The sequence below is a fragment of the Medicago truncatula genome, chromosome 2 (genome assembly GCF_003473485.1).
Source record: "Medicago truncatula cultivar Jemalong A17 chromosome 2, MtrunA17r5.0-ANR, whole genome shotgun sequence".
NCBI lineage: Eukaryota > Viridiplantae > Streptophyta > Magnoliopsida > Fabales > Fabaceae > Medicago > Medicago truncatula.
The window spans coordinates 50,862,730-50,881,585 of record NC_053043.1 but is presented as its reverse complement, the minus strand read 5'-3'; the positions used below and the strand labels follow the sequence as shown (position 1 = coordinate 50,881,585).

At 32.9% G+C, this 18,856-nt stretch overlaps 3 protein-coding genes across 3 annotated transcripts; 1 reads left to right on the top strand and 2 right to left on the bottom strand.

Annotated features, from left to right (window-relative positions):
* Window positions 1-5,694: 5,694 nt before the first annotated feature.
* On the bottom strand, window positions 5,695-7,231 carry LOC11442042 (kinesin-like protein KIN-14P). Its single transcript, XM_003597836.3, has 2 exons — window positions 6,575-7,231; window positions 5,695-6,239 (listed from the first exon to the last, which is right to left on the bottom strand). The coding sequence occupies exons 1-2, from the start codon at window positions 7,212-7,214 to the stop codon at window positions 5,758-5,760; spliced, it is 1,122 nt and encodes a 373-aa protein (XP_003597884.3). The 5' UTR covers window positions 7,215-7,231; the 3' UTR covers window positions 5,695-5,757.
* A 4,517-nt stretch (window positions 7,232-11,748) lies between these two features.
* LOC11436369 (RHOMBOID-like protein 5) lies at window positions 11,749-13,906 on the top strand. The gene is made up of 5 exons (XM_003597834.2): window positions 11,749-12,020; window positions 12,474-12,637; window positions 12,743-12,921; window positions 13,281-13,537; window positions 13,828-13,906. Exons 1-5 carry the CDS (start codon window positions 11,749-11,751, stop codon window positions 13,904-13,906), a joined length of 951 nt encoding a protein of 316 aa, XP_003597882.2.
* Window positions 13,907-14,640: 734 nt separating this feature from the next.
* LOC11434785 (DCC family protein At1g52590, chloroplastic) lies at window positions 14,641-17,629 on the bottom strand. The gene is made up of 6 exons (XM_003597833.4): window positions 17,510-17,629; window positions 17,214-17,465; window positions 17,047-17,104; window positions 15,627-15,734; window positions 15,055-15,147; window positions 14,641-14,959 (listed from the first exon to the last, which is right to left on the bottom strand). The coding sequence occupies exons 2-6, from the start codon at window positions 17,407-17,409 to the stop codon at window positions 14,878-14,880; spliced, it is 537 nt and encodes a 178-aa protein (XP_003597881.1). The 5' UTR covers window positions 17,410-17,465; window positions 17,510-17,629; the 3' UTR covers window positions 14,641-14,877.
* Between the last annotated feature and the right edge of the window lie 1,227 nt (window positions 17,630-18,856).

The following is an 18,856-nucleotide window of genomic DNA, read 5'->3' as shown; positions in this document are numbered from 1 at the left end:
TTTACTCGCCGTGGCGAGTGTGGGCAGAGAGCTTGCAAGATTCTGTGTTTTTGAGTTGTGAGTTTAACCTTAGGTGTTTGTGAGGGCCTGAACATGTACCTTAATGATTAGGCAAAGTTTTAGAATGAGTTTGAACTCGGAATAGGGTCAGAATGGATTCTAGAGTGTTTTACCCTAACTCGCCGTGGCGAGTAGAGGCTCTCGCCTCGCGAGCTAGTGCTTGACAGACTGCGTTGTTAGGAATTCATGTGACTTTGTCGCACGAGAGGTTGTGAGTTGAACCTTGAGATAGCAATGAAAGATGTATAGGATTTAAATGATGAACTGTGAAGCTGGATAGGGTAAATTGAGGTTATTAATGTGATAAAAATTGTATAAGTAATACTTGGATTATGTGAAAATGCTAGACATCGTTGGATTGTATAAGATATTGTTATATCATGCTGTTGTATACTGTTGTGTTGCTGTTGATTGATTATGATTGTTAATGATCGCTGGTTTATACTTAACTGCATTCAATTAGAATGTACAATGTGTTGGTTCGAGTTGTAAGTGGCGAGTTGTCGTTCTAAGTAACGGAGTCATAGGTTGTTGATGTTGATCAAGTTGGGGAGTGAGTCATAGTTATTATGCACGGTCGTTGTCGTTGGTTGTCGTTGTCGTAGTTGAGTTGTATGCTGATATACACAAGTTGAGTCCTTCATGATTAGGAATCTGTTGAGGGCTTATGCCCTGGAATGCTTTGTCATTCAACTGTTGAGGGCTTATGCCCTGGAATGCTATGTCATTCAACTGTTGAGGGCTTATGCCCTGGAATGCCTTGTCATTCAAATTGTTGGGGGCTTATGCCCCGGAATGCTTAGTCATTCAACCCGTTGAAATTAGTACCACGTTGTTGTCGTTGTAGATGTTGTTGAGCGAGTTGGTGTTGTAGATGTTGTTGAGAGAGTTGTTGTGGTTGATGTTGTTGAGTGTTGTTGAATGAGCTGTTGTAGTCGTTGATAAATATTGATGTGTCGTTGTTGTTGATTGGATTAGTAAGTGTTATTAAAATTGAAGAAGTATGAATATTATCATTGGGTATACGTTGTTAATTATGTTATTTAATTAAGTTGATGATTTATATATATATCTATTATTATTGTTTGTGAATCTCACCCCTTCTGCTTGGAATTGTTGCCCTTCGTATGGGTAACTTGCAGGTATTGAAGAATATTAGAAGTGGTGGCTCAAGTGTCTTAGGGCTCTGATACGTAACGGGATGGGATATCGTTGTCATGTTTTCATTCCTTATGTATCATTATGAACCTGTTGATATTGATTTTAATCATTAAGGATATTTTGTTGAGGCCAAGTGCCAAGGATTTATTGGAAGTTGTTTAACGTTGAAAGATATTTTCCGCTGCAAATTATTACTATTTATGAAGGATGTTTTATTAAATAGTTTATATCCTATTTAAGAAATTTTGAAAAGCGGTGTAACACTCCGTTGTTGATTTAACTCTGATTTTATTTATTAATATAATTGTTGGGAAGTCGGGGTGTTACACTCGACGATACAAAAAAGAGTTATTATTATTTAAAGTTGATTTTGAAATGGATTTTGTGTGTGTTTGGCAACACGTTTTCAGAAGCCAAACCCACGTTTACTTTACAAAACGCAGTTTTCCCATTTTTTGTGTTGTTTGGATGAAGAAAAAGTGATTCACTGAAACGTGGTTTTGGATCCAAAACGCCAGTAGAGATGAAGCTGAAAATCCTAGCTTCTACGGCAAAGCAAAATCGAGTTTGGATTTTAAATTTTGGTGATTGAAACATTTTACCAAATTACCCATAACTTTCTTCTTCACCTCACCCAGATCTTGCACTTTTTACCTCTGAAACTCACAACCACACACAGATCTGACTATCTCTCTGCAAGGCATAAACAGATAAATCATGAAACCATTAAAGAAGGGATTTTAATTTTCCTCTGAATTTCACTCTGTTTGAAAGGATGAATGAAATTATTGAGATGTAGGAAAAAAGAATCCGTGTTGATAGATGAAAGAAGGTTATGGAGAAAAGAAAAAAGAAAGCGACAGAAACAAGAGTGTAAACATTGTTTTTTCTTTTTTATGTTTTTTGTTGAAAAAAAGAATCACACTTTTTTTTTTTTGGTTGAAAGTTGGGTTGGGTTGTAGTGATGTTTTTTATCACGCGTCTGGTAGCCTTTGCAAATGTGATAAATTTTATGTAATAGGGGTGTTTGGTCATTTTACATTCAAAATCGATTTTAATTCAAACTATCCAAACAACATCAACTCATAATAATCATTTTTAAACAAGTGTATCCAAACATAAATCAATTCCCCTCAAACTCACTTTTAACCAAAATCAATTCTCTCAAACTCAATTCTATCAAAATCAATTCTCGCCATCGGTATATCAAACACACACTTTGACTTAGTCGATCAGAGGTACCTACATGTTGTAATGATTAAAATGAACTTTCCAACTCTTTGGTGAAAATGGATCATGGAATGCTTGACCGCTGCTTCTGCGTCTGTTCTAGTGAATGGGTGCCCAATCAACGAGTTCAAATTTGAAAGAGGGTTATGACAAGGTGACCCTATTTTGCCTTTTCTCTTTTTCATGGTTGCTGAAGGCCTTAATATCATATGTTGAATGCAATAGTGCATGTAGGTCTCTTCACAGGTTTTAAGACTGGTCGCTCAGAAAACGTCTTGATCTCTCACTTACAATTTGCAGATGATACTTTGTAGGTGTGAATCAAAAGTATTCGCTCAATTCACCATCTCATTTGACTATCCAGTGTCAAGATGATTTGGAGAGAAAGAAACACGTATATTTTCCAACAAAAGGAGGATTCGTTACAACATGTTTTAAATAAAATTAAGCTACAATCTTTTTTATGGTCAAAGATGAGACACACTAATTTTGATTTTAACTATAATATGTGGTGCCTTAACCCCACCCACACCCCCATTCCCCTTTTGTGTTTATGTGTTGTTATTTAGGGTGTTTTTCTTTTTATTTAGTTTTCTTTAGACTCTTGATGTAATTGTTTCGACTTTTCCCTATCCTTTCCTGACACTCTAATTTTGGGGAGGCCAATGTGGTTCAGTTAATATATTTCTTCTTTCTAGCTTCGTAAGTAAAAATTGGAGAAGAGAAAGAAAAGTAAATGAATCACAAGTAGGGTGATGGCAATAGGCTGAATCGAACTATCCATTAACTTAACTAGCCAATATTACTCGTGATAGGTAACTTTTTAAGGTTTGACCTGACTTTTTAAAAGTGTACATTGACTTTTTTTTTTACAAAACTATTTTAAATTGAGTCTTTAAATAAAATATATATTATTTTACTATATCCTTTAAATATATAGGCTTAAAATCAAGGCTTAATAGCAGTTTTAACCCTCTAACTTTCAAGAAGTTGCGATTTTGGTCCCTTAAGAAAAAATTACAAAACCGCCCCCTAAGTTTTGCATTTGTGGCAGTTTTGGCCCCCAAGACCAATTTTGACTCGGTCTACGCTGACGTGGCACCCTAAATGAGGTGTCACCTGTTATTTTATTTTATTTTTTTACCAAAAATTGACCTTGGGGACTAAAACTGCTACAGTTGCAAAACTTAAGGGACAATTTTATAGTTTTTTTTGTTACGGGACAAAAAATGTTATTAAGCCTAAATTCAAATAAGCTAAAGACCCCGGTTGGTTTATTGCAACCCTCTTTTGCTCCAACAACAAAAATAGATGATTTATTTAACTTTAATTTGATCTATTATATTATAATTTATTTACTATTATATATAGGCCGGCCTATTAATATTTAATAGGTTTTTTTAAAAAGTTTAAGCCTGACCTGTATAAATAGATAGGCTTTTTTTGAAAGCATAAATTGGAATAAAGAGGTCCCCTTAAAGGCTGGTCTTTTCGCTTGGTGTTTGCTTCGTAATTGTATCCCTAAGACGAATAATTTAACCAGGAGGTGAGTTCTTTAGCCTAATGTGCAGCATTGTGTGGGTGGTTGTGGCAAATCGAAGGAGGACATTGCTCATCTTTTTCTATCATGCGACTATTTCACAAAAATTGATATGATATTTCTAGGTGGCTTGGTTTTATTACGGTACACCCTGCTCAATGTGCAGAACATTTACTCCAATTTAAAACTTTAAATAGTTCTCCAAAAACTATCTGCTGAGTCATCTGATTTGGCTTTCATGTGTCTGGGTCATTTGGCGTGAAAGAAATTCTCGAGATTTTCAACAAAGGGAGGACTCGTTTCAACATCTTCTTCAAAAATTAAGCTTCAATCTTATTCCTTGGTAAAAGAGAATCACATCAATTTTGCTTTTAACTATTATTTGTTGTGTATTAATCATCTCTCTTGTTTGGGAGTCATATTGTAACGGATTGCCTCTTTTTTCTGTTTTATATACTACTTTTTAGACTTTTGATGTAACTCATTAATTTTTTTCTTGATTTTCTTTTGGCACTTCTTGTGCGGGAAATACCACGTGTATCAGTTAATATATTTTATTTTAGTCTCTTCCAAAAAAAATTATTTTGTTATGAAACTTTTAGAATGATAGTAAGAAGAACACGATTAAAGAGATGTATGGAAGGAGAGAATAGAGAGGATTGTACTATTCTCTTGTGATATTTACACGAGAGTTCTATTTATAGTGAAATACAATGATTTGGAAAACAAACATCAAATGATATTTAGGAAACAAGCAAAATAGTATGTATGAGCTAATAATAAGACCAAATAACCCAATTTAGAAAGAAAGAAAAAAAGCTAAAATTATTTCAGACCACCTTAACCAAGATTTGAAAATTGATTCGCTACATGATAGATGTCTGATTATTTTCCTTAAAAGAATGTCTAATTATTTTCTCTCGAGTCAACTCATATTGGTATGAATCTTTAATATTTTTTTATATACATGCAAAATTAATCATCCGTATCTTGACTATATATAACTCTTGATTTTGCATTATTAAACAAATCAAATCCATAAATTTTATATCAAATTTTCTTTCTTTGGCAGAATATATCAACTTTTCCAAACATAAATATTTCTACTTCAAATTCAATGTAATCCAATCAATTTTTTAGAATTAATTTAATTCAACAAAAAATAAGTTTAGAGCTGCACAAACCAATCTCAATACTCATATTAGCTCTTATTTCTTTGAGATGGATGGTAAGAGTGGATAACAACAAAATAATTCAAACTAAAATTGATTGCCATTTTCACATTCAACTTAAAGGTTTCGTTACAAAAAAATATGAGTGCACAAATTACACATGAAAATGTTTCTACATAACAAAACTAAGCCTCGAAAATGAAAATCTAAGAATCCAACAGTGGTAGTCAAATCCTATTAGCAGGTTTCCACAATAAATTTTTCTAGTGCAGAAACTTGTTGATCCTTCTCGGCCAATTAACTGAATCAAATTTCTTCATCTTGAATATTTCTCAACAAAATCTGCAAGGTGTAAGAAAAATTCACATCATTTAAACTTCTATAATGTAGGCTAAATAAGTTCTTGTGTTAACAAAAAACTAAACAAATTTCAAGTCTATTTCATTTTCCAAACATTAACACACAAAATATCAATTTTATACCAAGTTACCTACATCTAGTATCTTATTAATCTTACAAGACATGATTATATGATGTAACATAAGCATAGAGACAATAAGAGAAATATTGGTGACCGAACCGACTAAAGAATTTCTAAATCAACATACCAGAGACTTTATTTGCAAAACCCAGTGTCCTACACAGCTTCACAGCTATCTTGTATTCAGCAGCAGACGCAACATAAGCAAAAATCTTGAAGACTTCATCTTCATCAAAGTAATTAACCAATCCGTAAATCGATAAAATCAATAGAAATCCAAGAGCCTCCAAAGAATTTTCGGTATTTTCTTTCATGTTAGCTTTCAACTCACACGCTAGCTTCAACGCTTCATCTCTTACACAAGATTTAATAATATTTGGTGAGATTATCATCAGTTGTTCTAGCAGATAGATCCAGCCTTCATCAATAATCACCGCTTTGTCTCCTTTCTTAGGCAGTGGAATCGTAGGGTTTAGTATTATATCCAAAACAAGTTTTGCTGGATCTGATGATTCTCGCAAATTATCTAGAATGCCAATTTCCTCGCTTGTGCCATCAATGGTAATACTGAATTGGTCATCCATGTTAGATATATCTGCATATTTAGATAGCAGATAGTCAAGCTCTTTGATCATATTTACTTAAGCAACAAAAATTGAAGGTGACAAGGAATTAAAAAAGATATATACTATGAAAGCATGTGAGAAAGAAAAACATTATACTAACAGTTTCAAAGTCAATATAGAACCTTAGTGAATTATTGATATTATAGCCAAAACTACAAATAGGACTATTATTTGTGTGATATAGAATAGTTGAATTGCAAGTACTGCATTAACATCATTAAATTATTATTTATTTTTTTTAAATATGTAGATCAGGTTATTAAAAATATCAACATCAATAAAATAGATGAATAGCAACATTTACCAAATTCTTTTTCCTCATCAAATAGATCCTTGATTTGTACTTCAATCTGATTCTCTTTTAACTCGAGTGCTTTGACAGATTTGAGATTGTCCTCAGTTTGGTTTTCAATTTGCTGCATTTTTCCTTCAAATTCCTCTACCTTTGTTTCAAACATTTTCACTCGACCTTTAAATTCCTCCTCTTCTGACTGGAACTCCTTCACTCTTCTTTCAAATTCCTTTTCTTTTGATTCAAATTCCTTTTGTCGGCTCTCGAAATGCTTCTTTTCTGATTCAAAGTCCTCCACCAGGCCTTCAAATTCACCCTTTTCAGACTCAAGTTCCTTAACCTCGGTCTCCTTATTTTCTAGCTCTTTGCAGCATTTCTCAATATCTCTCTTTATAGACCGCAATTGCCTCTCTTCTACTTTTTGTCCATTGCATTCCTCAAATGATTTTTTTAACGATGCAAGTTCTTTCCTCAGCGAGGAAAATGAAATATCAGCTGATTTGCCTGACCTTTTATTTATATTCAACGAAGGAATATCATCTTCATCTTTGTCACGATCATCATATAGTGATACCTTTGATCTCTTAACAGAAAAGTCCATGGAATTGTTGCTATCAAATAACCTCTTAACTGGCAGTGTAGTAGTAGCCATCTTCTTCACAGAAGCATCAAAATCCATCTTTCAACTGTAGAATCTGAACGAGAAAAATAACAAGCTTCGTTTAAAAATTTCTCGGTCAAACTCAATCAACAAGTAATACGTTACACTTCAGATGCAGAATTAGAATCAAAGGAAAAACACAGAGAACAATGGTAATGTAATTTTGCAGTCGTTCCTTTCAACAATAAAGAAAACAGTGGTCCTCAAATCAGACCACCAAGAGTTATAGAACTTTTCAAGATATTGTTTTCAATCGTAAAGAAGAATACTGTATACAATTATTATTTGAGTGTATGTTTGGATGAACGATGAATTTGATAAAATCATGGTGGTAATATTTTAAAAGTGTAGTTTTGTTTTTGCCAAAATAATAATAACTCACCATAATTCCGACAATCTCACCATCAACCCAAACAAAGTTTATGCATGCTAGCTATAAGTGTACCACACATGAAAAAACAAATACATGAAACAAATTCTACTAAAACCAATCTACTATAACATAACATTCATAGAAGGAACATACCAAAAAAGCACTTTCAGAAAGAAAAAGAAAAACTCTTCTTTTCGTCTCACCGTTATATGTCTGCTCTTTCAGGGTCTCTATATTTATAGTTATGAAATAGGGTTTTGGCTTTATCAACAAGAAACAATTTTTTAGGAAGCAATCAATTTTATTTGATTTGAAAATATAATATACTTTAGTTAGAAGATATATTCTCAAACCAAATCTTATTTCAAAAAAAAAAAAATATATATATATATATATATATATTCTCAAACCAAGTCAAGAACACGGTTTTTTCTGTTGAGAAAATCTAGGACACGGTTGAAGGGTTTTAAATTAGGAAAAAATATTTCGTGAAAAATATAATTCCGTGAGTGACTGTAATACTAGTCACTTTTTACAAAAGTTTATGTTTCATGTTCCAATTGATTTTTTTTATGGTATGTCATTGTTAAGACTTTAAAACATCATTAACTAATTAAATACTTAACTATTTAATCTTTAATTGAATAATTAAGGGTTAAATATGTTTTTGATTCCTATAAAATAAAAACTTTATGAGTTTAGTCCGTACTTAATTTTAATAATTTTATTAGTTTTTAAGGTATCAGTATTACAAAATTTGTTTAATAATTTGTCTCAAATAATACAAAATTTGTTTAACTAACCTTAAACTCTTATAAGTTTTTAACAACTTTTTGTATACATGTTTAGATCGTTATAAAAAACTTCCCCGCTAAAAAAATCTCAAAATCTGATTTCTAGACCCATATTTTAGTTACTTTTATCTTGAATTTTTCGCGATTAAAAAATTCATATTTAATTCGTCTCATGTTAAAAAATAATAATTAAGGCTAAATTGCATGTTTGGTCCTTAACTATTTACGTATAGTATCGCTTTGGTCCCTTAATTAAAATTCGATTTATTTTGGTCTCTTAACTTCTCTATGTTACACATTTTGGTCCTTTCCGTTAGTTTTAATTCAAAAACGTTAGGTTTTCTTCATTTTCTTCTGGAATTTTTCTGGGATTCTTGTTGTTGAAGGTTGATGGAGATGATATGAAGATGAAAAAGAGGAGAAGAAAATGAAGAAAATCTAACATTTTTGAATTAAAAAAGGACCAAAATGTGTAACGGATAGAAGTTAAGGGACCAAAATAAATCAAATTTTAATGGGTTAATGGTGCTTTACCCCCCTGTAATATAGGTCATTTTTTGTTTTCCCCCCTGATAAGTGCCAGAAATTAGTTAAATAACATATATATTTTAGGCACTTTAATTACTTGTTTTACAAATTATCTCATGAAAAGCTCCAAAATAATAGATTAATACCACTTTATGCTTTTTATGTTTAATACCAACCAATTATGTAGGGATTTGCTTGCCAAGAGAAAAAGATCAAAGAAAGTGAAGAAAATTAGATGTTGTCATCGTGGCTAAGCAAAGTCAAAGCCATGCCAAAGCAATGCAAGTCAGAGAGCAAAAGAAATCTGAATATGGGAGAGTGGCTAAGCAAAGTCAAAGCCATGAAGCGTGGCTAAGCGAGAGATATGCGTGGCTAGGCGAGCTAAGGCGGTTTTGGACATCCAATGCTGATGTGGCAGAAACCCAATGGGGAAGAAATCTGAGTATGGCTAAGCAAAGTGAGCGTGGCTAAGCCACGCTGCAATTTTCCAGAATTATATAAATAGCCCCAAACCTTAATCCAGATATTATCATATCATATCATAGACCACTTGAGAGAGAGAAAAAGCAAGGGAAAACCAGAGAGAACTTAAGGAGCAAGGAGCACAAGGATTGAAGTAATCTCCAAGATCATTGAGACATCATGGCTTGCTCATTTCATCTCTTCTTTTCTCCTTGTAAGGTTACCATGACAATGTGTAGCTAAACTCTTTTTGTTGGGATTGAATGTAATCAACTCTATTAGTATGTATTCCCTTTGATTATGATGTTGTTTGTTCTTAGTTATCTTTTGATGTTGAGGTTATTCTTGTTTTCCATTTTGATCTTATGGATTTGAATCGTGATTGAAAAATACCTTTTGAATCTAGGTTAGAATAATCTTCTATCAAATCTCTTGTTCTAGATATGGAATTAGGTTTTGGTAATCACTTTGACTATTGGAACTTAAAGCTTTTGCATCATTGAATAGTTTGGGAAATCAACTATACAACGATACAATCGACTAGTGGATCGTTTAGTAGTTTGGGAAATCAACGATTGAACGACTCAATAGAATGCACGACGTCATTTGGACACGAATGATGTTGTCGAGCGATATGTGATAATATCAATTGATAATTAGGATTTGCAACACTAATCCGAGAATACATATGAATAGGTTGATGAAGTTTAATCCCAACATAATCATTTCCCTGTTAACTCTCGTCCCATTTACCTTTCTGTAGTTCTATATAGTTTATGAACAAAAACAACTTCGAAACCCTAGCTCAGAACGATATTAATTGTTGAACGGCTTAGAATATCGCACCAGTCCCTGTGGAGACGATATAAATACTTACTATTGTTTGATGCAAAAATACTACATCACCCCCTGTAAAATATATTTTTTGATTTACCCCCCTGTAAAAAAAAAATTGGAATACCCCCCTAATAGGTCATAAAAAAACGAAAAAATTCAAAATAAAATAAAATAAAATCGTTGTTTTATGACCTATTAGGGGGGTATTCCAAAAAAAAAAAAAATTACGGAGGGGTAAATCAAAAAAAATATTTTACAGGGGAAAAACCAAAAATAACCTATATTACAGGGGGTAAAGCACCATTAACCCAATTTTAATTAAGGGACAAAGCGATATTACCTAAATAGTTAAGGGACCAAAAATGCAATTTAACCTAAATTTTTAATAAATAAGCTTTTTATATTGTTCTAAACATGTGTGTGAAATACCGTTTAAAAGTTTTACATTTAAAGGATAAATAAACAAATTTTATTTTAGCAAGAACTAAAATTGCGGCAATTTTTTCTTGTAGGGACAAAAAAAACTATTAAAATTAAGTTAGGAATAAACTTAGAAGGTCCCAATTTTTTAGGGACCAGAAACATATTTAACTATTTAATTTTAATTTGAAGTTATAGATAAATTAATAAAGATTAAGGGTTAAATAGCGAAATTATTAAACCAGATATTTTAAGGTCTTAACAGTGACACGTCTTCAAAAAAAAGTCACTTGCAACAAGTAATATGAATAACTTAAAAATTAGAGGGACCAAAGTTTGAAGAAATTTGTTTAGTAAGACTAAAAATAAAAGTTGATATATTTAGAGAGATCAAAAACATATTTAACCTTATAGTATAATAGTGTTATAACAAATTATTATAAAACGGACTTTAAAAAAACAAAAATTAAATCGTTGTCATCTTTCCATGCAGTTTAATTCTGTCTCTGATAAATAAATAATAACAAATTAGTCCTTAACATTTTCATAGAGAAGACAAATTAGTCCTTTTTGAAGAAAAAAAACTCGGTATTCGGTCCAAGAACCGACTAATCCGATGGGACCAATCCCACCGCCCACTTGCAGGGGCCCCATTTAAAGCTAGAGCAAGCTCTGTATCGAACCTGAGACCTTTGGAAGAGCAAACTCCAAGATCTCAAGCCAACCAGTACAAATTAGTCCATGAGGGTCTGAATTGAGCCCTTATAAAAAAAAAATTAAGGAAGCCCTTATAAAAATGTTAGATACTAATTTGGATACTATTTTATATCATGGACTGAATTGGTGCGCAAGGAAAATGTGAAGAAACAAATTGGATCATTATTCATAATTATGTTATAATAAAAGGGGCTTTCAAGAAGAAAAAATATTATACAAGGGGGAAAATGAGTTACCTAATTTAACTGCTAGGCTAGCCAACCCAAAGAAGACTCGTCCGTTTCATTCTTATGCATTTCCCTTTGCCAACAAAACATCCTATTTCTATTTCTGTTTCTCTGTCTCTGTATGTGCATGTGCATGTGCATGTTCGTTACAATCTTCAAAACCTTCCATGGGGAAAAAGTCGCCGTTCTCCGATATTGAAGCGGCTCGTTATCCCCCGCCACCACCGCCTACTTTCTACATGCCACCGCCAACACAATGGTTCTCATGGTTGGTGCCACTCTTTTTTTTAGCCAATATTGCAATGTTCGTGTATAGCATGTATATCAATGATTGCCCTGGCTATTTGAATGAAGATGATTGCCTTTGGTATCAATATTTGGGAAAATTTTCTTTTCAACCTTTCAATGAAAACCCTCTCCTTGGCCCTTCTGTCCGCACGTGAGAATCTTCTCCCTCTCAATTTCTCTCTCACATAATCATCATCATTTTCAATATCATGGTATAATGTTCAACAATGTACCTAGCTTTCTCGTTAAAACATCATGGTATATTGCATTTTCATATTGAAAACTTAAGATTTTTGAAATGATGTAAATAACTAAAAGGTACAAATAGGATTTTTGAATCATCAATGTGAATGATTATGCCAAATGCATATCCTGAATTACATCCATGCATGGTTTTAAAATGCGGTTTGCAACATCAATTGCAGCCACAATATATATAACGAAATTTGAGGTCTCTGCAATGACGTTGCAGCTACAATTTCAATTGAATCGACCGCATTTTGCCAAAATATAAAAAATTGCGGTGCGCAACAGCAATTTGAACTATGCTTCTATTGTCTTACTTAGACGGTCATTTTAGGGTTATTGTGTTTACTTTCTGCAGGTTGAGGGTATTAGGAGCTCTTGAAAGGGACCTTGTGGTGGGTGAAAATGAAGTATGGCGGTTCATTACTTGCATGTTTCTTCATGCAGGAGTTATACATTTACTTGCTAATATGTTTAGTCTTTTATTCATAGGAGTTCGCCTTGAGAATGAATTTGGATTTTGTAAGCATATCTCAATTTCTATTGAGTTTTTTTTCAACAAGTTGAAACTCTTTGTTATCTTTGTTTAGTTGATTTATTTATAATATTTATTCTTGGATTTGGCAGTGAAAATTGGAGTACTATATTTGCTTTCTGGCTTTGGTGGAAGTTTGTTATCTATTTTGCATATGGGAGATGTTAAAGCACCAAACACCGTATCAGTTGGTGCATCAGGTGCACTTTTTGGACTTCTGGGAGCCATGCTTTCTGAGCTTCTAACCAATTGGACTATCTATTTAAATAAGGTACTTTATAATGATATATTTTGTTGTCTTGAAAGAAAGAGAGAAAAAATACATGGGGTGGGTGTGTGCGCAAAAGGACAGTGTTCCGCGACTCGGGGTGTAGGGGGAGAAACCCCTTACAGTACAGTTCAAAGGTAATCTTGTAAATTGGACTGTAGCATTTAAGTACAGGTTGTACTTTGTAAATCATAAGCTTGATTATAAAGAGGCATTGTAGCCTCTACGGTCGAAAACACAGAGATGGTCAAACCAAGTGATCAAATATGTGTTTTCTCTACTTGCATCTTTTGTATCTTTTTACTTTTGAACCAGGGCTGTTGTTCTAACAGATAGATTTGAAACAATGTTTACTTCTACAGTGTGCAGCTCTAACAAGTCTACTGCTCATTATTGGCCTAAATTTGGCTGTTGGATTTATACCTCATGTGGACAATTCAGCTCATATAGGAGGATTCCTATCTGGATTTTTCCTTGGCTTTGTTATTTTAATGCGCCCTCAATTTGGTTATGTGAATAACAAATATATACCACCAGGATATGATGCAAAACGTAAATCCAAGTATAAAGGCTATCAGTATTTCTTCCTGGTCTTGTCAGTCATTACGCTACTTATCGGGTAAGTAATTCATGATTTTCTTTTGAGTTTAATTTCGATACAGTGTTGTCAATGTAAAAAAAAATTATGCCATCAAACAAATCACTATCATTCATGTGTGTGACTTTTTGAATACTTATGTTTAAAGCCAAAAGTTTTTAATAATTTGACGATTTTGATTGATTGGCAATGTGAAAAGTATCAACAGTGACAATGTATATAAATTTAAGTTCAATTATAATGATGGAATTGGAATTTGATCTGTATTGGTTAACCTCATTTAACATTTGATGTAATTGCTCATTTGACAGATATGCCTATGGCTTAGCTACATTGTACATAGGAGAATCAAATGATGTATTTTCCTACTTAGGGAATACTGAAAGTTGACTGATTCTGATTCCACAGCCTGTTCTTTCAGTTTTCATGTACTATCCAAAATCGCCCATTTGGAAGTGTATACCTCCCAATTTCTTTTGATCAAAACTTGTACATGATCGCAAATGCTTCTCTGAATTATGATTTGTACACTATCCAGAAGATACAGATACAAATTCCACTGCATGAGATGATATCACCAACTATGCAATAATCTATATGACTGTTTATATGGATATAGGAAATTCCTTTGGTTCATGTGGAGTAGTGTTTGTGCATAGATCATCATTTAACAAAAAATGTTTTGTTCTGTATTCTAGAATCGACTATATGTAGATACATCATCAATGAATATTTATTAGTTTTTCGGTGGAATGATTAGTTCATCTAATAGGAACAAGAGTCGAGGCTTTGATTCAATTTACTTATTATGTGCACTGATTAAAAACTTTTATATTTCTTATAAGTACTTAGAACTTGGAGACTTATTTTAAGGATTTGGTGCTTTTTCGTTTTCTTATATATAATCGTTAAGTGTTAGATCAACTCAACTAATAAGTCTTGGTTGAGTGTAATGATTCCTGGTTAACCTGAGGAAATTATCTGAAACTTGATATTTTGGCATGAGTGTAAAAAATGAGTTAAGGTTTAGACTTAAGAGAGTTCAGTTTAGTTAGACATGGTTAAAAAAGAATGGCAAACAAGAAAGACAATAAAACAATTTATTGATTCCTTGATGAAGCTAATGAAGAAATTGGAAGTATCTGTTGATAGAATTGAAAATGCAAACAATTTGAGACAGAAGATATTATTACAAATTGACGTTCTATCCTTCCATCAAGTAAAACGATTATATCAAGTTAAAGCATGTTTGCTAAGCTTTACAGTACATATACATGTAGAATTTATTCAACTCGAAGTTTTGAGGATAACTTACTTAATTACACATTACAGTTATCACTAGTATTCATACCAGGATGATGCTAGATTTCACATGATTCAGAGCGGCCAAAAACCGTGTAACGATTATTTGCAACATTGTCATAAACAAAATCCCTGACAAATCTGCAGTCATAAGTTGAATATATCATCAACCTTATTTCTCTTTAGGAAAAAAACAACATGATAAAAATTATAAAGAACCTATAAAATATACTTACAGAGGCATGAAGTTAAAAAGAAACGCTAGCTGGGGAAAGGGCAGGTCTATGTATTCCATTATCTTCAGCACAGCTTCTGACTTTATGTATGATCTATAGAATAAACCACCAACACCAAGATAAAATTTACATTTCCTCTTTACTCGCAAAAGATAAGATAAGCGCTTATTATATAAGTGTTTATGTATAAGCTATTTTCATAACAAAAGATAAAATAAAGACCAATTGTTTTCATAAGTTATTCTAAAACACTTATGAAAATCAGCTGAAAACAACTTATGGACATGTCATAAGTTGTTTTCATAAGTTCTTCCAAACAGTCGTACAAGTACTTATGTCAATATAAACACTCAAATAAGTCAACCCAAACAGACTAATATTATAAGAGAGTAATCCATTCAGCTGAGAAGAAAATTGAAATTTTAACAAAAAGAGAATTCTAATTGGACTGAAATTGTTTAACACATAAAACCTTTATCTCCTAGTCCCTAAAGAAATAGGCTAATAATCTGAAAATTTCTGGTCTAATTAGTTATGATTTTGGAAATGTGAAATTGAATAGACATACATACCTATTATTTTCAACAAGTACAACACTTGAGATATCATCAGGTGCTCTTCCTGATCTCCTAAGTAACATCTTACCAGCTTCACTCTGAAGAGCTTCATATCTAATTGACCTGTCAAACCCATCCCAACAAAATATAAATAACAAGAGAATGATATTTTCATACACAAATTCAACAACAAATTGTATAGTTAACAAAGTTCAAATATTTGGTTTGATGGATAATGAATATAACAATGTAAAAGAAATTCACGGTTAATGGCATTCAAAAACGTGGTTAATTGTGTTCGGTCGGAGAATGGTCAATGAGTTGCAACCTTTGTAGCACTAACACTTCTAAATTCCAATAGAAGCCGTGTCCGACACATACACACGGGATTACATTCAATTATGTCATTTTTCAAATTATTAATGGTGTCGACATGTCCGATATTCGTGTATGTGTTAGTGTTTCATAGGTGCGAGACATTGTTATATTCATTAACCATCTACCTACATAGTTACCCATATAGTTGCATTGAGTTGACCATGAATTGCATCAATCATCTAAATTGTTATCAAATTTTGATGTCAAATTCCAAATTTGTGCCAAAATCTATGAAGCACAGACACAAACACCGATAATGACACGTCAACGCCAATAATAATTTGAGAAAATAACATAATTCAATGTAATTACATGTGTCGGTGTTAGACTCTATTAGTTGAATCAATTCAAGTTAGTTAAGAGTTGGTTACAGTTGGTAGTTAGTTGCTATTACTTCACCATGGCTATATAAAGCCTTGTATCAATAACTTGTCACTCTAAGAAACAATAATGAAAGTATAACAGTTTCATTAGGGTATCAGAGCCTTGGTTGATTCTGGTCACCCACCAAACCAAATAGTGTTGGGTGTGGGGGTGTATTAGGAAAAACCTCAATTCTTACCCTGTTTTTACACAAGAGGTTGTTTCCAGGACTTGAACCTGTGACCTTCCAGTCACATGACAACAACTTTAGCAGTTAAAGATCAAGTCAATTTCGATGGGCTAAGTTCATAGAGAGTTATGTCCTATGCTCCGACTTTAAATGGGCTCCCCACTAGTGGAAGGTGGGATTGGACCCCTCAAATTAGTCGGAGTTTGGCCGGGATACTGGGTTTTAAAAAAAAAAAAAAAGTGACAACATCTGTCACTTTATAAACCGGTTTTGTAAAGATGAGTTAGTCTATTATAAAAATCTAATAAACATCAGACACGCCATCGATGAGATTCGATAAAACAAACCAACTAAGTAAACTAATCAAGTTCTTTATGTAACTAAGAACTACAATAACACAAGATAACTAATCTATTTTTGTCTCTAATTAATCCAATTTTTAATATGAAGCATAATGAAAAGCATATAACAATTAGTAGAATAAAAAAGAGATAGATAATTTACTTATTTCGATCATTATCACGAACAAACTTAACGCCTCCATTACACAAGTTACACACCCCTGTATGTCAAACTCATAACAATAAACAATTGAATCAACAAAAACATACATCAAAAAGACGTTTGTTCCATTGAAAATACAAAGAAGAAGGGTTTTGATTATTATTTACCATCAAATAACATGATGGGTCGTTTGTCTTGGTCGAAGAAGCTTGAAGTTGCTTCCACCCAGTTCACGGTATCACTTCGAGGTTGTGATAGAGTAGCGAAGGTTGTGGCTTTTCGTGCACGTGGTGGGCACGTTATTGATTTCACGCGCCCAATAGAAGCAGGAAGCTGTAGTTGAAGCTGAAGCTGAAGAGCCATTCAAATGAACAAGAACAAGTAACTTGCGAGGAAGAGACAGACAATCTCTGCTAAATTATACAACCGTTTTATATATATGAACATAAAAAAAATACATTATATTCATTTTTATAATTGTTTTCTGTATTTCTATTGGTTGTGTTGGAGCCAACAAGCTTGGTTTTAATTTATTAACATTGTGTGAATTCATCTTGAAGTTTAGTTGGGATGGATTTTCTTTCCTCAAATTTGTATGGATTAATTGCTAAATTTATCATTTTATTTGTCAAACAAAATTAACTTATTTTTCCATAAAAATAATAATAATAATAATGAATACAAATATATGTCTTAAAAAAAGTATATATCCTAAAAAAGTAATTGTTTTGATAATGGGTTGAGTAACATTCTAATTATAATTAATGTTTTATTAATATTTTAAAATAACAAATAAGGTGACTAGAAAAAAAAAATCATTTCTAAGAAATTTAATTTCAATTTAAGACGTATTTTTGTTATTTTAAAGTGGAACCAAGTTTTTTTTTTTTAACAAATCAAAAATGAGATATAAATTAAACCATGCTGATTCAGCCTGCACAAGGCGTGCGCAGAAGGAGAAACACCAAAAAGTATCTACATAGTCACAATGTCACTAATGAAACAGCAGCAACAAAAAAGAAAAAGTAAATTACACCTGAACACCCATACACAACAAAGAGTGTTTCCACCATTCTGTATAACTATAACAAAAATAAGCATGCTTAGATTTTAGCCATAGGAACGAATTTAGCTTGATTTTTTCAAGAAGAGCAATGAAAGTAGAGGCTGTATATACAATAGTTTCTGTCCTTCCAGATTACCCAAACTATTGCAAACCAAATTGTCCTAAAGAATAAATGTGAAGATCTTGGCAAGCCCACTATAGTGGAACACTAAATAAAATGATGTCGCAAGTGAGCAGGTGTAACCAAAGAAATACCTAGCCAATTCCAGACTTTATACCAAAGCTCTCTGGATGCGGGACACTGAAGAAATAAATGAGATGTCGTTTCGGTGCTATCACACCCTGGTGTCGCGCAGGTGGTGTTCATATTGTGAAGAACACCTCGAGTCAACAAATTATCTTTTGTCGGTAGTCTATTTCGAAACAGACGCCAGACCATCAGAGATACTTTGAGAGGAATATGTCTATGCCAAACATCATCCACAAGAGTCCTATCCACGGTTTCACCTGAATGAGTAAGAAACCTATATGCTTCCCGCACTGAATAGCCATGAATTGGATCTAATAACCACCTCCAAGTATTTGTAACGGATTCCTGCAAAACAATGTTATATAATAAAATAGAACACTCCCTAACACTCTCTTCCTCCCACGCTAACAAACGACACCTCCACACCCACACCAGACCCCTTTCCATCCACCCCAGTCTCCACATCTCCTCCACTGAACACTCCTTACAGACAG